We start from the raw sequence: 22,986 nt of genomic DNA on the forward strand, positions 1-22,986 counted from the left end.
GGAGCCACTACTAAAGGGGTCATCAGTCTCGTAAGATGGTACAAGGGGTATCTTCTAGTAAGTCCCTAAGAGATCATAGCGGCAGTAACTAATGGAGTCTGTACAAGATGCTGTTGAGACCAACATATCCTAGGCGAGGTTTCTCTAAACAGAACAATTTATTTGTGCGATTTCAGGTTCTCCATACACCAGCAGAGAAGATTTCAAAATAGAATGAATACACTGACTTCAAGCAAGAACACAGGAAACTAAGGAAAAAAAAAAAAAAAAAAAAAGGACAGGATGATTCATATAGGAGCTGAAGCCCGCAGAGAGTGTTCATTATGGCCCAGCCAGTTAGCTGCAGCCGCAGGAGTTTTGAAGTAGTGTGTGGTTCCATTGGCTACCACACGAAATTTGGCGGCATATAGAGGGGAGTAGGTCATTTCTTCCTGGCGCAGGCGTTTCTTCACCTCTCAGTATTTAACTCTTTGACTCTGTACTTCCGTGGAAAAGTCAGGAAAGAAAGACACCTTAGAACATCCATAAATATATCCGTTTTATGATGGGCCTTCCACAAGATGGTTTTATGTTCCTTATAATTCAATAATTTCAGCAGGAAGGATCTCGGGTTACTCCCCATTGGTGAAAGCTTGGCGGGGACTCTATGTGCCCTTTCAACCGCAAACATAAGAAAAAAGCTGTCCACGCCAAAAATTTCCTGCAGCCACTCTATAAAGTCTACAGGAGATTTACACTCTGTTTTTTTCAGGGAGGCCTATTATCCAAATATTGTTTCTCCTAAGCCTAGTTTCCAGGTCTTCCAACTGGGCATCATGCGCTGCTAGTTGTTTCTGATGGGATTTGGAGGACTGTTGCACAAGATGCAGCTGATCTTCCACTGTACGGATCCGGTCTTCTACAACAATGCGGTCCCTACAGTTCCCCATTTCTTGGCAAATTAGTGACACAACTTCTTGGAGACTACCGAAGCCCTGAGTGAGCTTAATCAAAGTGGAATTACAGGATGTGATGGCCTGCATGATATGTAAAAATGTGGGCTCAGTGTTTGGTATAGGCCAATCAGGGTAGGTATGAGGCTGGTCCGGTATGCCATCTGTACTTACTGTCCAATTAGAATGGGACCACAAGGCCACATCCTCCTGCCAAGCCACAGAATGTGCCATAGCCAGATCCGTTGATTCAAGGTGGGAGCAGGATCCATAGAGGAGGTGGAAGGTCCCAGACGTTTCGCAGGTGTACAGGCGAAGCGCTCCAAGTAGGATGCAGTGTCTCTCAGCTTGTCTTTCACGGATCTCTGCGGAAGACCTCAGCTCCATCTTGTTGAGGCCTAGCGGAGGAGGCAGAGTCCTCTTTATCTTCTCAGTCATGGTCAGGATGACTTCAGACACCTGTGCTGGAAGCACAAGAGGATCTAGAAGGGAATATCTTGCTGGTAAGTCACTCTGATAAAGGATCAACCCGATACAGGATGGATGTTACAGGATACTGTTGGAGAACTCTCGCCCGTGTGTCCTCTCACATCTCTGTTCAAGCCACGCCCCTTTTTGTTATAATAATACATTTGATTGTGCTACGTAATACAGTAGAACAGGGGTTTCCATACTGTGGCCTGCAGGCCAAATCTGGCCCTCTGCAAGATTCTATACTGCTGTCTGATGTAAGATGGGATGCTGATGGGGATCCAGATGTAAGGGTGGACTCTGATAAAAACCAGGATGTAAATGGGACTCTGACAGGGACCTGATGTAAGGGGGACTATGATGGGGACTCAGATGTAAGGGGGACTCCCAAGGAGAGACTCTTATAGGATCCTAGCTGTAAGGCAGGACTCTAATGGGGACCTGAATACTGTATAGGAAGGACTCTGATGAAGATCCTAATATAAAAGGGGACCCTGATGGGGACCAGAATGTAAGGGGAACTCTGATGGAAGTACTTTAATGTAAGGGGGAGGGGCTCTAATATAAGGGGACTTTGATATAAGTGGGCTCTGATGGAAATCTGATGTAAAGATTGGGGGGAGGGGGGCTCTGACAGGCTCACATTTATTTGGAATTTCTTTACTGAGCTTTCTTTTGTTGTTCCAAATTAAATGCTGATTACAGCAACAACAAAAAAACTCCAAGTAAAAAGGTATCGATTCATTTAAATATAAAATTCACATATTTATAAAACAGATTTTTTTTCCGCATTTGTAAAATATAGTATGTGGCCCTCATACTGAAACTTTTGGAGACCCCATGCATAGATAATCATAGATGTAAATTATGTTAACAGTTATTTTTTTTTAAACATCTTTTTTGAGAAAGCTTCTAAAGTATCCAGTGCTTCGGGTGTGAAAATGTTTACATTTTGCTGGTTGTCTTGTCTGTCTACAGTTGGCTATGAAGTGCTTGCACAGCCTCACTGTTATCAAACAATTTGAGCTTCCCATAAGCTTGTTTCAACAAACAGAAGTACAAACTATTAGAGTACATCATAAAAACAGCCTGTACGCTGATGTTGCCAAATATTTTACATTTAGTTTATCTAAATTCCCATTTATGACCAATTTAACCCTATTGAACGTGTTTACAGCCAACAGCTCGAATGGTTTAATATCAAGGAGTTTACAAATATACCTGTCCATTCCAGACATAATTTCATATAGGTGCTATTCAAACCTATACAAAATTAGTTTTGCAAATATGGCAAACCCCAAACCAGCACATTTAAAGCATTATTAAAGTCAAATACAAATTATAAATACAGTGCGGAAAATATTTATTTGATCCCCTGCAGATTTTGCTCACTTAAAAAGAAATGAAGGATCTATAATTTTTTTTTATAGGTGTATTTTAAATGATAGAGACAGAATATCAACCAAAAATCGAGAAAAAAACACATGATACAAATGTTATAAATTGAGTTGCAGTTCAGTGAGTAAAATAAGTTTTTGATCCCCTATCAACCAACAATAATTCTGGCTCCCACAGACTGGCTATGTGCTCATGTGGTACACAGATTAGTTTTGTCAATTTAAGAAGGTGCTCCTAACGACAACTCATTATGAGTATAAAAGACACCTGTCCACATTATTTTTTTCTTTAAACCTCACCACATGGGCAAGAACAAAGAGCTGTCAAAGGACATCAGGGGCAAAACTGTAGACCTGCACAAGGCTGGAATAGGCTACAAGATCATCAGCAAGAAGCTCGGTGAGAAGGAGACAACTATTGGAGCGATTATTCGCAAATGGAAGAAATACAAAATAATCAATTGCCCTCGATCTGGAGCTCCATGCAAGATTTCGGCTCATGGGGTAAGGATGGATCTTGAGAAAATTGAGTGATCAACCCAGAACTACACGGGAGGAGCTTGTGAATGATCTAAAAGCAGTTGGGACCACAGTCACCAAACAAACCATTGGTAACAAAATACACCGCCATGGATTGAAATCCTGCGGCACCCACAAGGTCCCCCTCCTCAAAAAGGCACATGTACAGGCCTGTCTGAAGTTTGCCAATGAATATCAAAATGATTCAGAGAAAGATTGGGAGAAAGTGCTGTGGGGTCAGCTGAGACCAAAATTGAGTTCTTTGGCATTAACTCAACTCGCCATGTTTGGAGGAAGAAAAATGCTGACTATGACCCTAAGAACACCATCCCTACAGTCAAACACGGAGGTGGAAACATTATGCTTTGGGGCTGTTTCTCTGCTAAAGATACAGGCCAACTTTTACGCATTGAGGGGCCAATGGACAGGGCCATGTATTTTATTATCTTAGATGAGAACTTTCTTCTCTGCCAGAACACTGAAGATGGGTCTTCCAGCATGACAATGACCCAAAACAAACCACCAAGGCAACAAAGGAGTGGCTCAAGAAGAGGCACATTAAGGTTATGGAGTGGCCTAGTCAGTCTCCAGACCTTAATCCTATGGAAAATGTATAGAAGGAGCTGAAACTTTGAGTTGCCAAGTGACAGCCAAGAAACCTTAAGGATTTAGAGAAGATCTGTAAAGAAGTGTGGACCAAAATCTCTCCTGAGATGTGTGCAAACCTGGTAACCAACTACAAGAAACATCTTACCTCTGTGCTTGCCAACAAGGGTTTCTCCACCAAGTACTAAGTCATGTTTTGCTTGGGGATCAAATACTTATTTTACTCACTGAACTGTAACTCCGTTAGAACATTTGTATCACGTTTTTTCTGGATTTATGGTTGATATTCTGTCTCTATCATTTAAAATTACAGACCCTTAATTTCTTTGTAAGTGGGCTAACTTACAAAATCTGCAGGGGATCAAATACTTTTTTCCCCACTGTATAGTTCAAGTTTCAATTCTCAATTGTTTCATCCTGTTTCTTTAAAATTCTGTGTGTTTTTAATTCCCATCTGCATTACTTTCCTTTATGCCTGTTTATACAATTCATTCTGCTTTCTCAATATCTCTCCTTGTAGCCACCCATCCAATTAAAAAACAGAGCAAAGAGTGAAAGAACACATTCCTGGCATCCTTTTAGATAAGCATGTTCCTCAATGGTGGCCACTAGATGTTGCAGACCTCGGTCGTGCTATGCTTATAAGTTACTTGAATATTGTTCCAGAAGCAGGTCTTCTGGAATGTACAGTAATCAAATAAACTGATGGGCAGATTGCATAGTTAAAGTCTAAACTATCCAGGGGTCTGCTCCCTACCATGCACATGGTACTGTAGGTGAGCCCAGGATGTTTCTCACTTTTGCAATGACCAGGAAGCTTATGCATCACCCCCCGCTAGATGTTATGAAAAACTAAAAAAAAAAACAGGTGTGGATTGAGGATATGCACACTTGTTGAAAGAAGGAAAATATATTTTATCAATACTAATACAGTGTTTTAAGCCCCTGAGTAATGCTCTTTATTAATATTGTGTATGTATGTAAGTACACCTTTAAAGAAAGAACTGGTCTTATTACCCACCCAGAGCAACCAATCAGATTTATACTTCACTGGAAACATGATGTTAAGACCCAATATATTCATTTCCCTCACTCTGATTTCACCTGCAAATGTGATTTCTGGGCTCAGTGGCTTGGAAAGTAAGATATCAGCAACTATTTATGAACCAATTCTTGTTTTAATACTGAAGCAGCTCTAAAGAATATGTTTGTGTTTCAGCTTACTGGAACACTGAAGATTTCGGTTCCATATATGAAATCTTATGGTTGCTAGTATAATATAGTTTGTCTTATCTAATCTGTAACTGCTTCAGAGACCTCAATAAAAACCCACTGAGACAGAAGCATAGAGCAGGAACATCTGATTAGCTGCTACAGGTAACAAGTATGCACTTCCTTCAGGCACTTTTCTGCATGAATTTCACATTTAAATGCTTGCTACAGTTAACAGATGCGAATCAACAAAATGATTTACCCTGTCAAAATGTAGTCGATGCATTTGAAGATCCATTTAAAGAAGAACTCTTAGAGGCATACAAAAATAAATATATGCAAAATATTCAGCAGCATAGTGCAGTCTGTTTTTATGATGTACTCTATGTAAACACTTCATATTCAGCTGTAGACAGACAAGACAGCCAGCAAAATCTAAACATTTTCACATCTGATACACTGGATACTTCAGAAGCCTGGTCAAAAACTTGTAATAATGCAGGCAGAGTAACTGCACAGGGCACAGCTCCTGCATCACCCCCTGATCTGAAGTAAATACAAGGGAGTGCTAGGGAGTCTGATGGGCTTAGGTTAGGAAAAATACATTTTTCAAAAACCCAGGTTTAAAAGGTTTGTTCAGCCGTCAGCTAGAAAGCTCTTCTCTGCAGGCATCACTGTTTTAGTTTCATTTAATACTAGGAGGCATGGTTTCCCTTATTTCCCTGCTCCATTGCCTGCATCTTTACCAATATGTGTGCCTTTAAAGAAAAACTGTGATTTTATTATTCAGGATAAGGTGACATTGCCTCTCTTCAGCTCCCATCTCCAACACAGTTGTCCTAATGAATGGGGCTTTTGGATATGTAAACTCCAATGCTGTGCTGGCCAATAACCAGGCCAAAAAAACTGTGGGGAGACAGTGATGTCATACACTCCAAAAAGCTCCAAAAACCACTTAGGTGGACTACTGAAGCTGGGAGGCACCAAGCCCAAAAAGTTAAGGAAGTCCATGCTTTAGTAACAAAAGGAAACCAAAATTAGAGATAACAAAAAAAGTAAAGTGACACTAAATCAGAGAGACCTTAGGACTATAATTAACTGCTTAGTAATGTAATAGCAGGCACCGTGATGTGCCTGTTCTTAAGCAGGACTTTGTACAATGGCTAACAGGTATGCTTATAAGGCCCATTATTATTATTTTTTTTTTTTTTTAGAGCTCATTGGATTTTATTTGAAACGTGGATGAAATTCATTTCTAGCAAGTTATTTGAGCAAAGCACAATGTATGGCTATGTCACGATATAAGGTCAGGTTCAGAGACCAGTTGCTATAGCAGTAAAAGGCTTACCTGAAACCAGCAGGATAGGTACACCAGCGGATCCCCCTGGGAATGACGCAGGCTCACCTGAGGTGCGGGGTCTAAGTATTAACCGGTATTCACCAGAGCTCCTAATGGTGGAGATGGATTGGGCTGCGTGTTAATACCAGGTCGCAGATCTCAGGATCACCCCACCAGGGAATGAGCAGACTGGGAACCAATAGCGGATCAACAGGTTAGGGATCAGACGAAAGCGGAGTCAGTCACAAGCCAAGGGTCGGTCACAAATGGTAGCAGATCAATCGTAGTACGTTAGGATGAGACGAAATCGCGGTCAGGAACAAGCCAAAGGTCAGTAGCGGAGGTGTAGACAGCAGCAGGAACAGTAGCGGGATATTGGCTGGAAAGGCACAATAATCTGGCAAGGAGGAAGTGCATGGACATGGCTTTTATAAGGAAGTTCATGGGAGGAGCAAGGAGTTCAAGGTTCAAGAGTAATCAAGGCACAAGGCAGGATTATCCAAGAATTGTCAAGGGAGCTGTCCAGCATTCCAGATAGCTCAGTGAGAAGAGACATTGCCTCTCACTGCAGAAGGACCAGGCTCTGACAGGCTACAAGAGCAGCAAGGATGCAGATTGGAAGGAGAAGAGTAAAATACAGGATAAAAATTTTCTCCATCCATTATGGCCAAGAGCCTGGATATGGATACGTGGGACAGGCAGCTCCTCTATTGCAGATTCTTCATTTCAGTGTGATGGACTTGAGCTGGAGGTGTACCACCAGCAAGTAGATCTCCTCAATGGAAAGCGGACTGGAAAGGAAAGAGGATTGCCGGTAGGTAACTGTATGGCGATCTTGTTTTGCTCAGACTGGAAGCAAACCGTGGTGTCTGATCCCTCTACGAAGGGAAAGAAGCTTTCCCTCTGCTCTTCTCCCCAGACACTGTCCACCTTCGAGTTCAAGATTAACGTGCGCTTTACTCCAAGATGGTGAAATCAAGGATTAAAGTGTAGCACACAATTCTTCTCATCTGTTCCCAAGTTTATGGCAAACACTTTACAGTCTTCCGGATTGAAGCCCCCCACTTCCACGTAGTGACCAGGTTTGAGGCCGAGGTTATAAAAGGAAAAAATATTATCTGCCGTCCTGCTTACTTATCAGAGATGCTTGTGAGAAAGGCTCATTACGATCAACAGTGGATGTCTACTTAGCAATAGTAATCAATACAAAGACATGCTGGTAGGTTAACTGGCTCCTGTCTAAATTGGCCCTAGTAAGTGTATGGATGAATGTGAGTTAAGAGACCTTAGATTGAACACTCCTTGAGGGTTAGGGGCTTATGTGAATGCACAATATATGTAAAGTGCTGCAAAAAATTGATGGCGTTATACAAGTACCCGTAATATATGAATAAATAAATACAGTAATATTATCAGTGGTACTTTACCCTGAGGTGGGGGAAAGTCTTTATTTACAATCATCTCCATCAATTCTGAGAAACTTTCAGAGAAAAACGGGGGTCGCCCTGTCAAAACAGAAACAAATGTCGACACATTAACTGAAGTCTGCTTTCGAGTTCACCTCATACTTAAAGTGTTACTAAACCCACAACAGTAAAGTCAGTCTATATATGCAGTAAAGCATGCTTGTTATACTCACTGCGCATTCTACGGGGTAATCCTCTGCATTGTGTAAAAAGGTTGTTTGATCCTGTCTTCACTGATCCTCCCCTTCTTCTACTGTCCCCAATCCATCTGGTGATTGTACAGAGCTCTAGGAGTCACTCTGCACATGCTCAGTTTAGTGTGTATTGCTAGCAAAGTTTTTTGTTTCTTTGGGAGGGTGCATGTGATTGGCACAGAGCCAATCAGCACTGTCCAGACAGAGGGTCAAGAGTCCTGCGGGCTCATAGGACAGTCAGAGCAGAATGAAAACTCCTCCAAGCTTTAACCAGTGCTCAGTTGGACACTAATAAAAGTTACAAGATTGCTATATACTGCTAATGAGAAAAAGTATTTAGCAGTTTATATCTACTAAATTAATTGCATTTCTATGCTGTGTACTGTGGGAGAACAGATAGAGTGTTACTGAACCCGAGACCCTGCATTCACTATAACTGTAGTGCTATTCTTAGTTTAGACTTCATGCTCTGGTAAATCTTCACATAATAATTCCAATTTCTAAAATGAACATACAAAAAAAAAAAAAAAAAAAAAAAAAAAAAAAGGGTTACATCACAAATAAATGCTGAAATTGTAATTAGCACTTACCAGCAAACATTTCATATAACACACATCCCAGTGACCAAAGATCACTAGAAATCGAGAAATCCCCTCCTCTGACTACTTCTGGGGCAGCATAAACTGGTGATCCTGCAAATTATATAACAAATAAATATCTTCCGTATATCATTCACTTTATATATACAAATTATAGTTCGAAAAAATAAAACTGAAAAAAGGTAGATTGCTAGTTTAAAGTAGAACAGAGCTCTGGATAGTTTCTGCAGAGTTTTGCATACAATGGAAAAAGGTCTGATAATATCATGCTTTTAATTGATCCACGGCCCCACTGGGGCTATTTCCCTTCGCTTCCTTTCATTTTAAGATTCATGTACACTAGACGTTTGGCCATCTCTCCTAGACGCCTTTCCTCCTGACAGCAATGTATTAGCAGAAAAAACGCTTGATGCTTGTAAACATAGGTGCACCAAACGTTTGGGCTTTAATTCCAGGATAATTTATTCTGACCACTGAAATGAATTAAAACTCAAGGGCTAAATGTACCTAGTGTTACAATGCGCTTTGGCAGTGGGTTGTTTTTTTTCAGCCTCTAAACTTTTTTTTTGTTTAGAGGGAGGAACAAAAAACACCAGGCTTATTTTAGAGAACCAAGGCCACTTATTCCTGGCAGGATTAACAGGTATTTTTTGCACTTAACGAGCAGATTAAAGGCAACCTTTTCAGTATGACAGACCAAAGTGGTTAAAACATTTTTTTACTGCCATCTGTTTTCCTATTAATCCAAGTGGCACAAGAAAAGGAAACCTCTTTATGGGGATAAACAGCAGCAAAAAATGACAGATTCTAACCCTTTCCCCCTCTACTAATGAAAGGTATTTTACTGTTGTAAGTAAAAATGGGAACACAGATTAAATTTCTAACATTTCCCGGGGGCGTGTCCAAGATGGCGACCGGACGAGTCGCATGACCTGGAGCTCTGACAGTACTCCTCTCAAACCTCGGGCATCCAGGTCGTATAGGAGGGCGGGGGCGAGCGGGTTACTCACCCGTCCCTGCTGCAGTGCTGCTGGGAAGATTTGGGCGCTTCGGGCGCCGTCCCGAAGTGACGACCCGGTGCGGCCTGCTGCGGCCGGGCGCAGCCGCGGAATCCTACGGATCAGCTGGGGGTGGTGAGACGGGAGCGGGAAGGGGGACGGCTGGTCACCCCCCCTTCCGCGCATTCAGGGAGCGGCCGACTTGTCTCCCCTCTGTGTCTGGCGATCCGCGCCGGAGCTTCTTCATCATCCTTCCTCCCCCCCATAAATGACACAGGGGTGGTGAGGCCTAGTGCGGCCTAATGAGCCCAGATCCTATACCACCAGAGCACGGGCTGAAGGTGATCCTAATTAAGGACAGCTCACTACCCAAGCACCTATACCTCCTCCCATAGCCATCTGTCAGTATTCCAGGGCCCATCGGGGCATCCCCCACACAAACCCAGGGACCACCGGCACATGGTAGAGGCCTTGCTACAGCCCACACAGCAGGTAGCTGTGTTGAGGTTAGGCCTACTGAAGATTCTTCCCCTGTAGATGCATATAAAGAGACGACAGTGATAATCACTATATCCACACAGCAATATTCAGTGTCTCCCCTGATTTGCCTATCCTCTCCAGCCCATAGAGGCTTTCAGTGCAAATTAGGGCCTGTTTTTATCTACCTACCCACATCTTCATTTTCCTGTTTTGGGGGTTCCACCATGACCCCTAAGAAAATGGCAACCTAATACCCTGAGCCTTGACACACGTAGGTGGGGCTACGCATTCACGACAAGGAATCGTTGCTAAAATGGGGAAAGCAGACAGGAAAGCTAATACTCCTCGCTCCAGATCCCCACGCCGTACAGGTGGTCCTGCTAATCGAGGCATCCCGGAATTATTCCGTTCTCTCACTCCGGATCAAACAGATTCTTCCTCCCTTACCTCCCCACTACATTCGCCTGCAAAAGAAACTCCCTCACAGTCAATGAGCTTGTCAACAGCTACTGCAACTGGACGCTCTGATCCTCCCCCTCTCACCATAGGGGATTTGAAAGCGATTGCATCAGATATTAAAGGGACCCTTTCTGCGGCGATAGCTGAGTTACATATAGACATGCAGGCAGTGGCTCACAGACTGGACGCAGTAGAAGACACAGTTCATATGCAAGGTCTTGCTATTCATGATATGCGCAGGCAGGTTGACACGCACACCTCGCACTTAAGAGAGCTCGATCGTCACATTGAAGACCTGGACAATAGGGGAAGACGACATAACTTAAGAGTACGCGGTGTGCCTGAAGCAATAGAACCTGGCCAATTAGCCCAAGCTATTTTATCTATCTTTAATGATCTTTTGGAAAGACCGCATGAATCTCCAATTGAGATCGAGCGCCTACACAGGGCTTTGCGTCCTAAAGGCAGAGATTCTGACCCACCGAGAGATATAGTTTGCTGTCTCGTCGACTTCCGCCTTAAAGAGGATATTTTACGCAGAGCTCGAGACAAACAACGCTTGCTATACCAAGACGTTGAAATCAAATTGTTTCAAGATCTCTCCCATCTCACCCTGCAACGCAGGAAAGACCTGCGCCCTCTTCTAGATATACTTCGCTCTAAAGGTATTGCCTACCGTTGGAAATTCCCGTTTGGCCTCTCTGCAACACATTTAGGGAGATCTGCTCTCATGAGATTTCCGGAAGATCTTGCACCATTCTGTGAAACCATGAATATCCCACTACCGGTCATACCTAATTGGTCCAATGACTCTCTTCGACAAGTGCAACTAGATGAGGGCCCCATGGAGGCACAGTCTAATGGCCTTTCTGCCGGAGAAAGACGACGCAAATCATCTCACCAAACCTCAACTTCTCCGGTACGTAGAAGGCTCATTACCGGCGACAGTCTACCATCTTCACCTGCGCACCGCAAGGCACGTCATGAATGACTTCTCCTTGTTATCACTTCTCAATGCTTCTGAGTAAAAACTCCCCCGTACCTTGAAGCTGCTCTACTGGTGGATCGTATGCGTTTAGGGGTAAGAAAAAAGAGAAAGAAAGAATTGTTTTTGTTTTTTTTTTGTTGTTTTCTCTTTCTTTCTCTTTTCTGTTGATTTTATCCAAGGTTCGATTATACGCTTTATTTGTCATCATTCATACTTCTGAAGCCTGGACTTAAGGGTATGTGTATCGCATCACATTGTCAAATTTTATATGTATACTGTCTATCAGTGGTAAATATTGGTTTTGTTGGCATATATCAGCTAAGGTATCCTTGTGTGTGATAAGGAAGAAAGAGGTGGGGATAAGTTTACTGGATGCCTTGATTGTGCACCTATGGGTGTTAAAGATTAGTTGCTTGGTCGGTAAGGGTCTAACACATTACATTACGAACCCTGCCGGTTACAGGAGTGAAGTTAGGCTTGGGTTCCGGGGACATGAGCTGGGCCCCTTTTTTTGAATTGTTGCCTTCCTCTCCGAATCCCACTGTAGGGGTAAATGGTGCACCTGGATGGGGAGTCTCTTGGATCCTAGGTTTTGTGTTTCCTAGGATCATGGTTTCGCAACGTTCCTTGTCATGATCTTGGAAACAGATTCTGTGGGAGCATTGAGATATCCGGACTAGCCTTTACATTTATTTTACCTATCCTTAAGATGGCAGGGGATATTGGCTTACGCAGATCAATCTCGTACTATGCTGTGTCTCTCGCTCCTGCTGTACCTTGAGAGATGATATAATGGGGTTGATGCATGGGACTCAATGCCATTTTCTTGTACCATTCTACAAACCTTCCTCTGACCCTTATCTTATAGTTGGATCAAGGTAGACAAAGTATGTGTTTGTTACTCGCACTATTCCTTCGCTCTTCCTAAATTGTTCTCTCCCTACATAGCATTTGGAATACCTTAATTGCCAATGTGGTTTTTGACAGGTTACTTACCCTCTATCTAGCTATGATTATGATGGTATTTTAGATTTGAAATTTGGGATCGTTCTATTTGATATTCTCGTTTATAGTTCACTATGTAGACGGGTCCAACGTGGCCCTACACAGTTACCTGCTTTGACTTGGAGCTCATGTTGGGCCACGGATCGTGGACTCTTCCCCTCTAATAACCTAGCTATGTTTAGTAGGTGGCGGGGAGTGAGGCTCTACACAAGTTTCCTCGGTTGGGACTAAGATATACATTGTATCTGGGAAAAGGTGACTGACAATGTTTGGTCGGTGACCTACTTCCTAGAACAATCATAAGTGATATTATTGCTACTGCTATGCACTGTGGCATGTAAAGTAAATATCAGTATTTGAAATGAATATGGCCTATGATGACCACTTTCAAGTGACTCAATTACTTAATTGGCACGGTTTAATGTACCTTTCAGGATAAAACAGATTACAGATTACTTTATGGTTAACTGATAACATAACTTATCTATACTTAAATTTATGGTTCGCGCAACTGAACTTTACATTTTCAAGAGCTGGCCAAAGTTTTCTGATGTATATCTCTAACGTACAGGTCTTATCCTTTGACACGCACTCTTTTCCATACCTAACATTACACGTCTTTGTTTATGAGCCTTGATGTGGTCTAGGTGCTTACCTACAATATTTTGCTTAATATGCTGTTACTTCTATTACTTCTAGTCTGCGTATTCCCCCTGTTACACACCTCTCATCTCTCGATACAAATTAGCTACTTCCCACCTACGTATATGTGTCAAGGACACCTCATGTTGGATTATTTCCCCTCTAAACCTTTTTATTCAGGAGAGTTTGGCCTCTTTCAGATTGTACTTAACATTACCAATTCGGCCGTCTCTGGGTTTGACACTTCTCCGACTGTAATTTCAGACTCCCAGATAACGTCTGGCTAACAACTAAGTATTGGGAGCTGTATTATGAGAAAGAGTAGCTGGACTATTCTACCTCTGGATTCTAGTCTTTACAGGAAGTTGAAAGAAGATAGCTCAATACATGAATATGGGTTTATATGACATACACCTGACACTTCTCTTCTTCTTTGCCACATTCCTTGAATCTTTTCCTTGATAATTTCTCCTCTACTCCAACATTCTGAAACTTTCTACTAGCTTTTTTCTAATCTTTCTACTAGTCTCTTTCCCCTCCTCATCACCTTCCCTGCCCTCCCCTAACCCACCCCCTTCTATACCCCCCTCCCTCTCCCCCCCCCTTTTTTTTTTTTTTTTTTTTTTCTCTCTCTCTCTCTCTCCCTGCTGCTGTGATACTCATCTGGTTTACTTATAGCCCTTAAGCAACCCTTTTGGGTAGATGACATAATGACTACTAACCACATATCTAAACGGTCGACTCGTACACTCTCTGTGGCTTCTCTTAATGCAAGGGGCCTAAATATACCTGAAAAACGTTCCCAACTTCTCACTTATATGAAAAGCCTTCGTGCAGATGTGCTCTTTATCCAAGAAACTCATTTTCGGGCAGACCAAGTCCCTAAATTCTCAAATATTCACTATCCCACGGCATATCATTCAGCTAATGCGGAGGTGAAAGCCAAAGGGGTATCCATTTTACTCTCTAAATCGCTCCCGTTTGAACTTACTGAATCGCTCGAGGATCCTGAGGGGAGGTTCCTTTTTCTCAAAGGCACCCTCTTTAATAAACCACTTACCTTAGTCAACATTTACAGTCCCAATACAGCTCAGGTATGTTTTTTTCGTAAAATCGCCAAGTTACTTGCTACATTTCAATCGGGTATTTTGATTTTTGGTGGCGATTTTAATGTAGCGCTGAATCCATTGGAAGATACCTCTTCAGGGGTCTCATCTATTCCATTCAAAGCACTTAAACAAATAAAAATTGAACTGAAAGATCTACTCTTACATGATACCTGGCGTACTCTTCACCCATCGGACAAAGACTATACATTTTATTCTGCTCCTCACAACCGCTATTCTAGAATAGACTATTTCTTCCTCTCGCAAAACGATCTATATACCCTGAAGTCTGCCTCGATCGAACCAAAGATCCTTTCGGATCATCATCCAATTATGATAACCTTGCAATTTCCGGATACACCAGGTATATCCAAAATATGGAGACTAGACCCATTTCTCCTTACGGATGCATCGGTTGTCCCCCAGATCCATGATGCCCTGAAGAACTATTTTCAGGAAAACACATCCATGGAAACGTCCCCTCTCATACGGTGGGAAGCACACAAATGTGTGATACATGGTCTTCTAATGTCTATCTCAGCGGCACGAAAACGTCAGGCTCTAGCATCGTTCAACTCTTTATTGCATAAAGTTCGTACACTTGAGTGCTCTCATAAACGATCAATGGCCTTAAGATACGCTACTGAGCTAGAGCACGCACGTAAACAACTCCGCGAGCTGGTGGAAAAGAAAACGAAACGCAATTTTACTCTACAACAAAAACTTTTCTATGAACATGGCAATAAGAGTGGAAAATTTCTTGCCCGGGCTTTACAATCTAAAAAAGCTGCTCGGCACGTATATCTGCTCCATTCTAAATTTGGTCACTCACTGAAATCGTCGTCGGATATTGCGAAGGAATTTGAGGAGTATTATTTTAACCTTTATAACTTACCCCTACCATCCAAACCAACAGGTGATACTAGGCCACGTAAGACCATTATACAGCAATTCCTTAAACAATATCTTCCTAAATCGATCTCCAGGTCACAAGTGAAGGATTTAGAGGGAGCTCTGACGTCGCAGGAACTACAACAAGCTATTACGCAATTGAAACCGGGTAAAAGTCCAGGACCTGACGGTTTTACCAATTCTTACTACAAGTCTTTTCTTGACGTTTTGGCGCTTCCATTTCTACAGGCTTTCAACTCACTAGACACGCCAGGGCAGTCTATGCGCCATCTTTCTGAGGCTCACATCACGGTTATACCCAAAGAGAATAAGGACCATACTTCACCAGCGAATTATCGTCCGATCTCTCTATTGAATGTTGATCTAAAGATTTTTGCCAAGATTCTGGCTACCCGTTTACAACAGGTAATAGATTCCATCATATCACCGGACCAGGTGGGCTTTGTTCCAGAGAGAGAGGCCAGAGATAACACAATAAGGGCCATAAATATACATCATTGGTTAACCCAAAATCAACAATCTGGATTTTTTCTCTCGTTAGACGCCGAAAAGGCGTTTGACAGACTAGCATGGGATTACCTAGAGGCAGTTCTGATTGGCATTGGACTACCTTTGCGCTTCTTGACATTTATTCTGTCTTTATATAATGCCCCCACAGCACGAGTGCGAGTGAATGGATGCCTTTCGGATTCCTTTTCAATCAGCAATGGGACTAGACAGGGATGCCCACTATCACCCCTCTTATTCATTCTTACACTGGAACCTTTCTTGAACTGCATAAAAGATAATGATAACATTAAGGGGATTTTGATCAATGGCAAAATGCATAAAGTGGCAGCCTTTGCTGACGACGTACTACTTTTCCTGACTGACCCACATATCACGATACCTAATTTGCTACAAGATTTCAAATTATTTCAGTATTTGGCTAATTTTAAAATCAACTTTTCCAAATCCCAAGCGCTTAATATATCATTGACTCCAGATGTGATTAGACAGGCGACACTAAATTTTCCCTTTACCTGGCAACGTGAAGCTATCGCTTACTTAGGTATACAACTACCATCCCATCTTACAGAACTGTATACAAAAAATTTTCTACCCCTCTTACGTAACATCTCCAAAGACCTCCAGACATGGAACAAACCTTGGTTCTCGTGGTTTGGTAGAGCAGCAATTCTTAAGATGAACGTGCTCCCCAGAATATTATATTTACTACAGACAATACCAATTCAATTGCCAAATTCGTTCTTCCAATCGTATAAAACGCTCTGCTCATCCTTTCTGTGGTATAATAAACATCCAAGAATTAGCTATGCCCAACTCACTATGCCCAAGAAGAATGGAGGTATTGGATTACCAGATATTAACCGTTATTACAGGTCTTGCCACCTAGCCAGGTTAGTAGATTGGACCACGAATCACATTCCTAAGGTCTGGGTTGGTTTGGAGGCTGATTTCTCTCAGACACCTCTTTCTACCTCCCCATGGCTGAAATCGTCCCACGTCCCTTCTGAGTTTCGGAATCACCCACTTATAGGTCCCACATTACGCTGTAGCTCACAAGTATTCCAGAAAAAAGAACTTTCTTCCTCGCCGAGCCCTCTCACTCCGATCAAAATGAATCCAGACTTTGTTCCAGGGATGTCTCCAACATTTCTCGCTGGGTATAACCGTGAAGATAACCTAATAGTACGTCAACTCTTTAAAGATTCTAAGCTCTTCTCTAGAGAAGACATTACTCGGGCGTGGCCCTCCCTCACTCTAACGCCTTGGATGTATAGACAAATACACCACTTTTTGCGTAACTCCCCACATTTACAGGATTTTTCAAGACCGCTTACTGCATTTGAGAAGCTCTGCTTTACAGACTCCCCTCAGAGGCATGTAATATCTAAGATATATTCTTTTTTGGAAAGTTCCAATACCTCTCATTTGCAGAGGGCTTGTATAGCCTGGCAACGTGATCTACAAATCCCACTCTCTCTAGAGGACTGGGACCGGATTTATGACCACATACATAAAGGTTCCATGTGTGTTTCTACACAAGAAGGTAACTACAAAGTATTTTCCAGGTGGTACAGAGTTCCATCTGTGCTTCATAAATTTGATCCTAATGTTCCTAACTTATGCTGGAGAGGTTGCCAGGTACCAGGTACTCTTTTGCATATATGGTGGGAGTGCCCGCAACTACAGCCCTTCTGGATAAAGGTTTTGGACATAATCGCACAAGTCACTACATACGCCCTAGACTTTACCCCAGCACAATGTCTACTCCATCATTCCTCTCTTCCTGTGAAGACCTATCGTAAGTCGCTTGCATTACACATGATAAATGCGGCAAAACAGTGTATTCCTGTTCATTGGCGATCAGACCAAATTCCCACCGTGCGAGAGTGGATTCTTAGGATCAATAAGATCGCGGAAATGGAGGAGCTGATCTCAGTGGCTAAAGAACACCCCGAGCGATTCAGGAAGACATGGGCATGTTGGACTCACTTCCTATCTACTGAGACTTATCATGGCCTAATGAAGGATTGAGCGAGAAGATTTGGTAACCTGGAAAGTCTCTAGAACTTTCTCCTCAGGAATAATTCCTTTACTGGACTTTAAAGAGATTATAACCTTAATTTAAGACAGCATCTGTTATACCCAGGCCGATACTATGTGATGTGATTGGCTTAGTTATACTTATTTAATTCTAATCCTCAATTCCCCCCCCCCCTTTTTTTTTTTTTTTTTTTTCTCCCCCTATTTATTTGTCTTCCTTGTCCCATTCCACCTCACTCTGATATTACGTCCCATACTCCTTTTCCATTTCCACTCGAGTCTCTTTCTTTTCTTTTCTTTCTCCCTTTAGCAAACCTTTTTCTCATATTCTAAATAGCAATATATTTTTACAAGGATCAGAACACTCCTAGTTGTACAAGTGTGATAATACTTTAGAAAACTAACCCACGATTTTTGGATACGGATATAGCAGACATCTGTGCCTTGAGATAATACGTTTGTCTTACACCCCATAGTCTTGATGCTTGAGCTCTCTCGACATAGATATTAATGTATACCATATTAATCGAAAATTACAGATGGTAAATAGTACTATGGTATACTTTTTGCATATGCTTTATTGTGGGAATTGGATGCATGTTGATCAAAAATCTATTCTAACGTTCTATTCCCGTCTGCGATACGGGAGAACATATATGAAGATGTGCACGGACTGCGATCCGTATCTGTCTATGATCCGTTTTGTCTTTCTTACTTCAATAAAACGTTTTTGGAAAAAAAAAAAAAAAAAAAAATTTCTAACATTTCCCATTCTATCAACTAAAAAAAAAAAAATAAAAGTAGATTACGTTTCATTTTCTAGAGTATATAAAGTCCTATTTTGTGCTTGTCAAGGCTTTTTAAACTCTACTGTTTTGAAAGTAAAAACAATTTGTCGCAGGTCTTATTTAAAAGTCCAATCTGTATCTTACGCTAGTGCAGTGGTCTCTAAACAGTGGCCTGTAGACCAAATGTGGCCCTTTGCTTGCTTTCATCCAGCTCTTGGGGAACTGTTCCTCCTACTGACACCAATGCACCATTCCTTCCACTGACAACAATGTGGAAACTTCTCCCACCGACACCAATGATGGGGTACTATTCCTTCCGCAGGTATAAAACGATGGAACATTATTCCTTTCACTGACATCAACAGTGGGGCATATTTCTCCCATTGACATCAATGATGGGGCACTATTCCTCCCAGTGACACCAACTATGAGGCACTATACCTCCCATTGACACCAGTGATGCGGCACTATTTCTTCCATTACTATCAATGATAGGGCACTATTCCTCCCACCGATTCCAAAGATGGGGTGCTGTTCCTCCCACTACTAGCAATGATGGAGCATTATTCCTCCCCTGCAGATCATAGGTGGTATATAATTTTTTCGTTCCACTGATCACCAAGCCAAGACGTTGTTTACTACCACTGATGCTGAGGCATTTTCTACTTTCACTGGCCACAGTCTGGCCCCCCTAAAGTTTGAAGAACAGTAAACTGGCCCTTTGTTAAGAATGTATGGAGATACCTGCTCTAGTGTACCAGGCATTAGAACAATTCAAATGACCTTTTATATGGTTTCTCAGGTTGCGTCGTGGTGTAGCATCTCCTGTATCTCCTGAATTCTCCGCAGATCCTACCAATGCAAATAATTCTTCTAGGTTTTCTCCTTCAGCTTTTGAAAAGCTTAAATTTGTTAACTTTAAAGTGCCTGGTCCATCAAGAAGAATCTATAAAAAAAAAAAAAGGTGGAACTTGTCAGGGGAAATCAAAATGTAAGAACATTTTGTGCATCAAAAGATTGCCAAACTGTTTAACGTTCAAATCCAGCTAAAACCTTTAATTTTTTGCATAATGTGCAGAACCTCAGTCTAGTTTTCATTGCAGTCTGTGTCCATGTTAAAGAGATTTCACCTCACTTCCTGTGTCTGTAATTAGAGGGACAGCAAGTGATGGGAAATGGGCACAGAAACAGTAATAAAATCACATATTGTAGTACAGTGAGGAAATGCTGTATTGCTGTGTGTGCTTTTGCTGTCCTGGGACCCACTTACCTATAATTTTCATTAGAGGAAGCAAATTTCATGTTTTAGTGATCTTTATACAGTTCACTTGGACGAAGCTGATCCACTCTAACACATTCCCCCATTGACACATGCAGCAACTGTCAGCGCTGTATGAACTGTATGTAGCCTCAGCTACATACAGTATACTGTGCTGTGTTACGGCAGTTGGATAGGAATATAATTAAGTCAGGCTAAGTGCTGCTCAGACATTCAGAGGAAGCTTTGTATTTTCTTCATGAATAAAAAGATTGGCTGAGGCAGAGATCGTGCCTTCATTTGTCCACCCCTTCACCTCAGCCAATCAGAAGTAGCCCTGTATTCATCCAGAAGATACAAAGCTTCATGTGAAAGGCTCAGAGCACAGCCTGTCTTAATTTTGTTTTGGGAGTGGGATGGGAAGTCTGTGTCCCAGTGCCGCAACACAGTGCAGAGATACATATAATTCTTACATCACTGGTAACTGCTGCGTTTGTTAGTAAAGGAAATAGTTCGTTTGGACAAAGCATGAAGCATGGACAAGTATGGAGTTAGGCTTTTTAGCAGAATTATAGACAAAACCTTTTTTTTTTCTCATTTTGGATGGAGTAAGGGAGGGTTATAACCGTCAGTTTGTTTTTTCCCATCTGTGTCCCATTGGGGACATTTACCTTCACTTCCTGTCCCATAGCCATAACAGGAAGTGAGAGATAATCCCTGCAAACTAAGGGAATTCCTTTGGGGCCCCCAGGTCACCATAACTAGTGTCTCCATTGGAAGATTTCTACTACTGTTTCTACTACTGTTTCGGGGACAACAACAAAAATGTGGGTTTCTTTTACTTTCACTGATAATGGTAGACAGGATAAATAAAGAGGGTGAATCTCCATAGCAGGGGCACAGACAGCAATAACTACAGGTGTTCTAACTGATCTCAACTCTGTCCAAAAGTAAAAAAAAGTTAAAAAAAGTTTAGTTATACTTTAAAGTGTTACTAAACTCATGAGCCTGCATTGACTATATCTTGTCTTCCACAGTACACGGAAATGCAATTACTTTAGTAAATATAAACTGCTAAATGTCTCTAATTATCAGAAGCTTGCACAGTCTTGCGACTTCTATCAGTGTCCAGCAGAGCACTGGTTAAAGCTTGTGGGAGGAGTTTTCATTCTCCCCCGATTGTCCTATGAATCTACAAGACCCCTGACCGTGCTGATTCATCCTGTGCTTATCACATGCATTCTCCCAAGAAAAAAACTCTCCAGCAATACACACCAAACTGAACATGTACAGCTTGTCCCCAAGGCTCTGTTCCATCAGCAGATGGATTGGGAACTTTGGAAGAAGGGAAGGAACGGAGAAGACAGGATCAAACACCCTTTTTACAAAATGCAGAGTATTAACCCCTTAGGTTCTAAAGTGTGTATAACAAGCATCCTTTACTGCATATACTGATTTTACTGTTGTGGGTTTAGTAGCACTTTAATACTACTTTAAGACAAAAACACATACAATATACATAAACAATGTTTCCCTTTAGTGAATATAATTCCCAAGAAAGAGCTATGGAAAATTTGTGTAACAGTACTAGTCACCCCTGTTGTGTTTTTCCAATGGTACTCCCCTGGGAATACTTAGAATCCTGTTTCCAAGCGCAGCGCCATTACTGGATAGCGGTTTTCCAGCTCCTGCCTTGGTGAAACCAAGGCACTGTTTGCTGGACAACAATGACAATTGTGGACAATTCTATTTGCCTCAAATGTAGGAAGCTTGAATATCAGTAAAGAAAGATGAGAATTTAACCCATTTATTACAGAGTTCATAAAAAACACCTTTCTTGAAACCCCATAAACACCTTCCAGTATGCTGACATACTATGTGTATATACATAAAACATTAAACTAAATGTGCTGGTGTAGTGCAAAATAAATAAATATATTCTTGCTTGTTTTATTATTATTGTTATTTAAGCCTCATGCACACAAGCAGAAAAAACACTGCTTTTACTAGAAGTTTATTTTTTATGCATCTGAACGCAGCTCTATTTTAGCCACCATGTCCGTGCACATTGTGGCACTTACCTTCATATTTAGAGCAGAGTTTAGAGGCATAAAAAATGCCCCAAACCTGCTTTTGGATGCATGTAAATGCATCTACTGGCTAGCCAATAGAATAAGTTTATGTGTGTACACTTCTAAATGCTTTAGCCTGTATATACCCATAAACGTACGTAATTAAGCGCCAAAATGGACATTTTTTAAGCTTTAAAGATCCAGCATATGTTGAAGTATTTTAATATGCCATAGAATGCATTAAGGTAAAAAAAAAAACTTAAATTATAACTAAAGGCAAAAAGCTTTGTTTTTGCATTGGATAGAGTCGAGAGGGATTACAACTGTCAGGTTTTATTGCTGTCTGTCCCCGTTAGGGAGATTCACCCTCTCTATTTGTCCCATTCCTAGACTGTAAGCTCTAACGAGCAGGACCCTCTGTTTCCTCTTGTACCAAATTGTATTGTAACTGTAATGTCTACCTTCATTTTGTAAAGCGCTGCAGAAACTGTTGGCGCGATATAAATCCTGCATAATAATAATAGTTTACTATTATCATTGAAAGTAAAAGAAGATTTATATCTTTGAGTTGTCCCCAGAAAAGAAATAAAGGAGAAATCTTCCAATAAGGACACTAGTTCTAGTGACCTGGGGGGCCCCAGGGAATATCCCTTAATCTGCAGGGATGCACTCTCACTTCCTGTTTGGCTATGGGACAGGAAATGAAGGGAAATCTCCACAATGGGACACAGATGGCGAAAAAAAAAAATCTGACAGGGGTTATAACCCTCCCTTGCTCTATCCAAAATAAAAAAGAAAAGGTTTTGCCTAAACTTCTACTTCAAGGCTTTAGAAGCACTTTAATGTCTTTCCCAGCATGTGATTGAATAGCGATGGAGCAGCAATACATGCATACAAGTTTATGCTTTACTACGCAATGTGGTAAAGTGTAATTGTTTTACAGCACCATCCTTCCCTCTACCATGAATACCTACTGACCATGCAACACTGAAA

General features: G+C 41.6%; 1 protein-coding gene across 2 annotated transcripts in view; it reads right to left on the minus strand.

The window, feature by feature from the left end:
* Nucleotides 1-22,986, minus strand: part of ULK4 (unc-51 like kinase 4) — an 898,798-nt gene that overhangs the window by 854,536 nt on the left and 21,276 nt on the right. For both annotated transcript variants that reach the window (XM_089672503.1, XM_089672504.1), the window contains exons 5-7: nt 19,447-19,609; nt 8,727-8,828; nt 7,904-7,981 (exon numbers count right to left, since the gene is read on the minus strand). In XM_089672503.1, coding sequence (XP_089528629.1) covers nt 7,904-7,981; nt 8,727-8,828; nt 19,447-19,609 — 343 coding nt within the window. The remainder of the gene's footprint in view (nt 1-7,903; nt 7,982-8,726; nt 8,829-19,446; nt 19,610-22,986) is intronic.

The sequence above is a fragment of the Staurois parvus genome, unplaced genomic scaffold, assembly GCF_062004578.1.
Source record: "Staurois parvus isolate SC_StPar_1 unplaced genomic scaffold, SC_StPar_1.0 ptg000130l, whole genome shotgun sequence".
Taxonomy (NCBI): Eukaryota; Metazoa; Chordata; class Amphibia; order Anura; family Ranidae; genus Staurois; species Staurois parvus.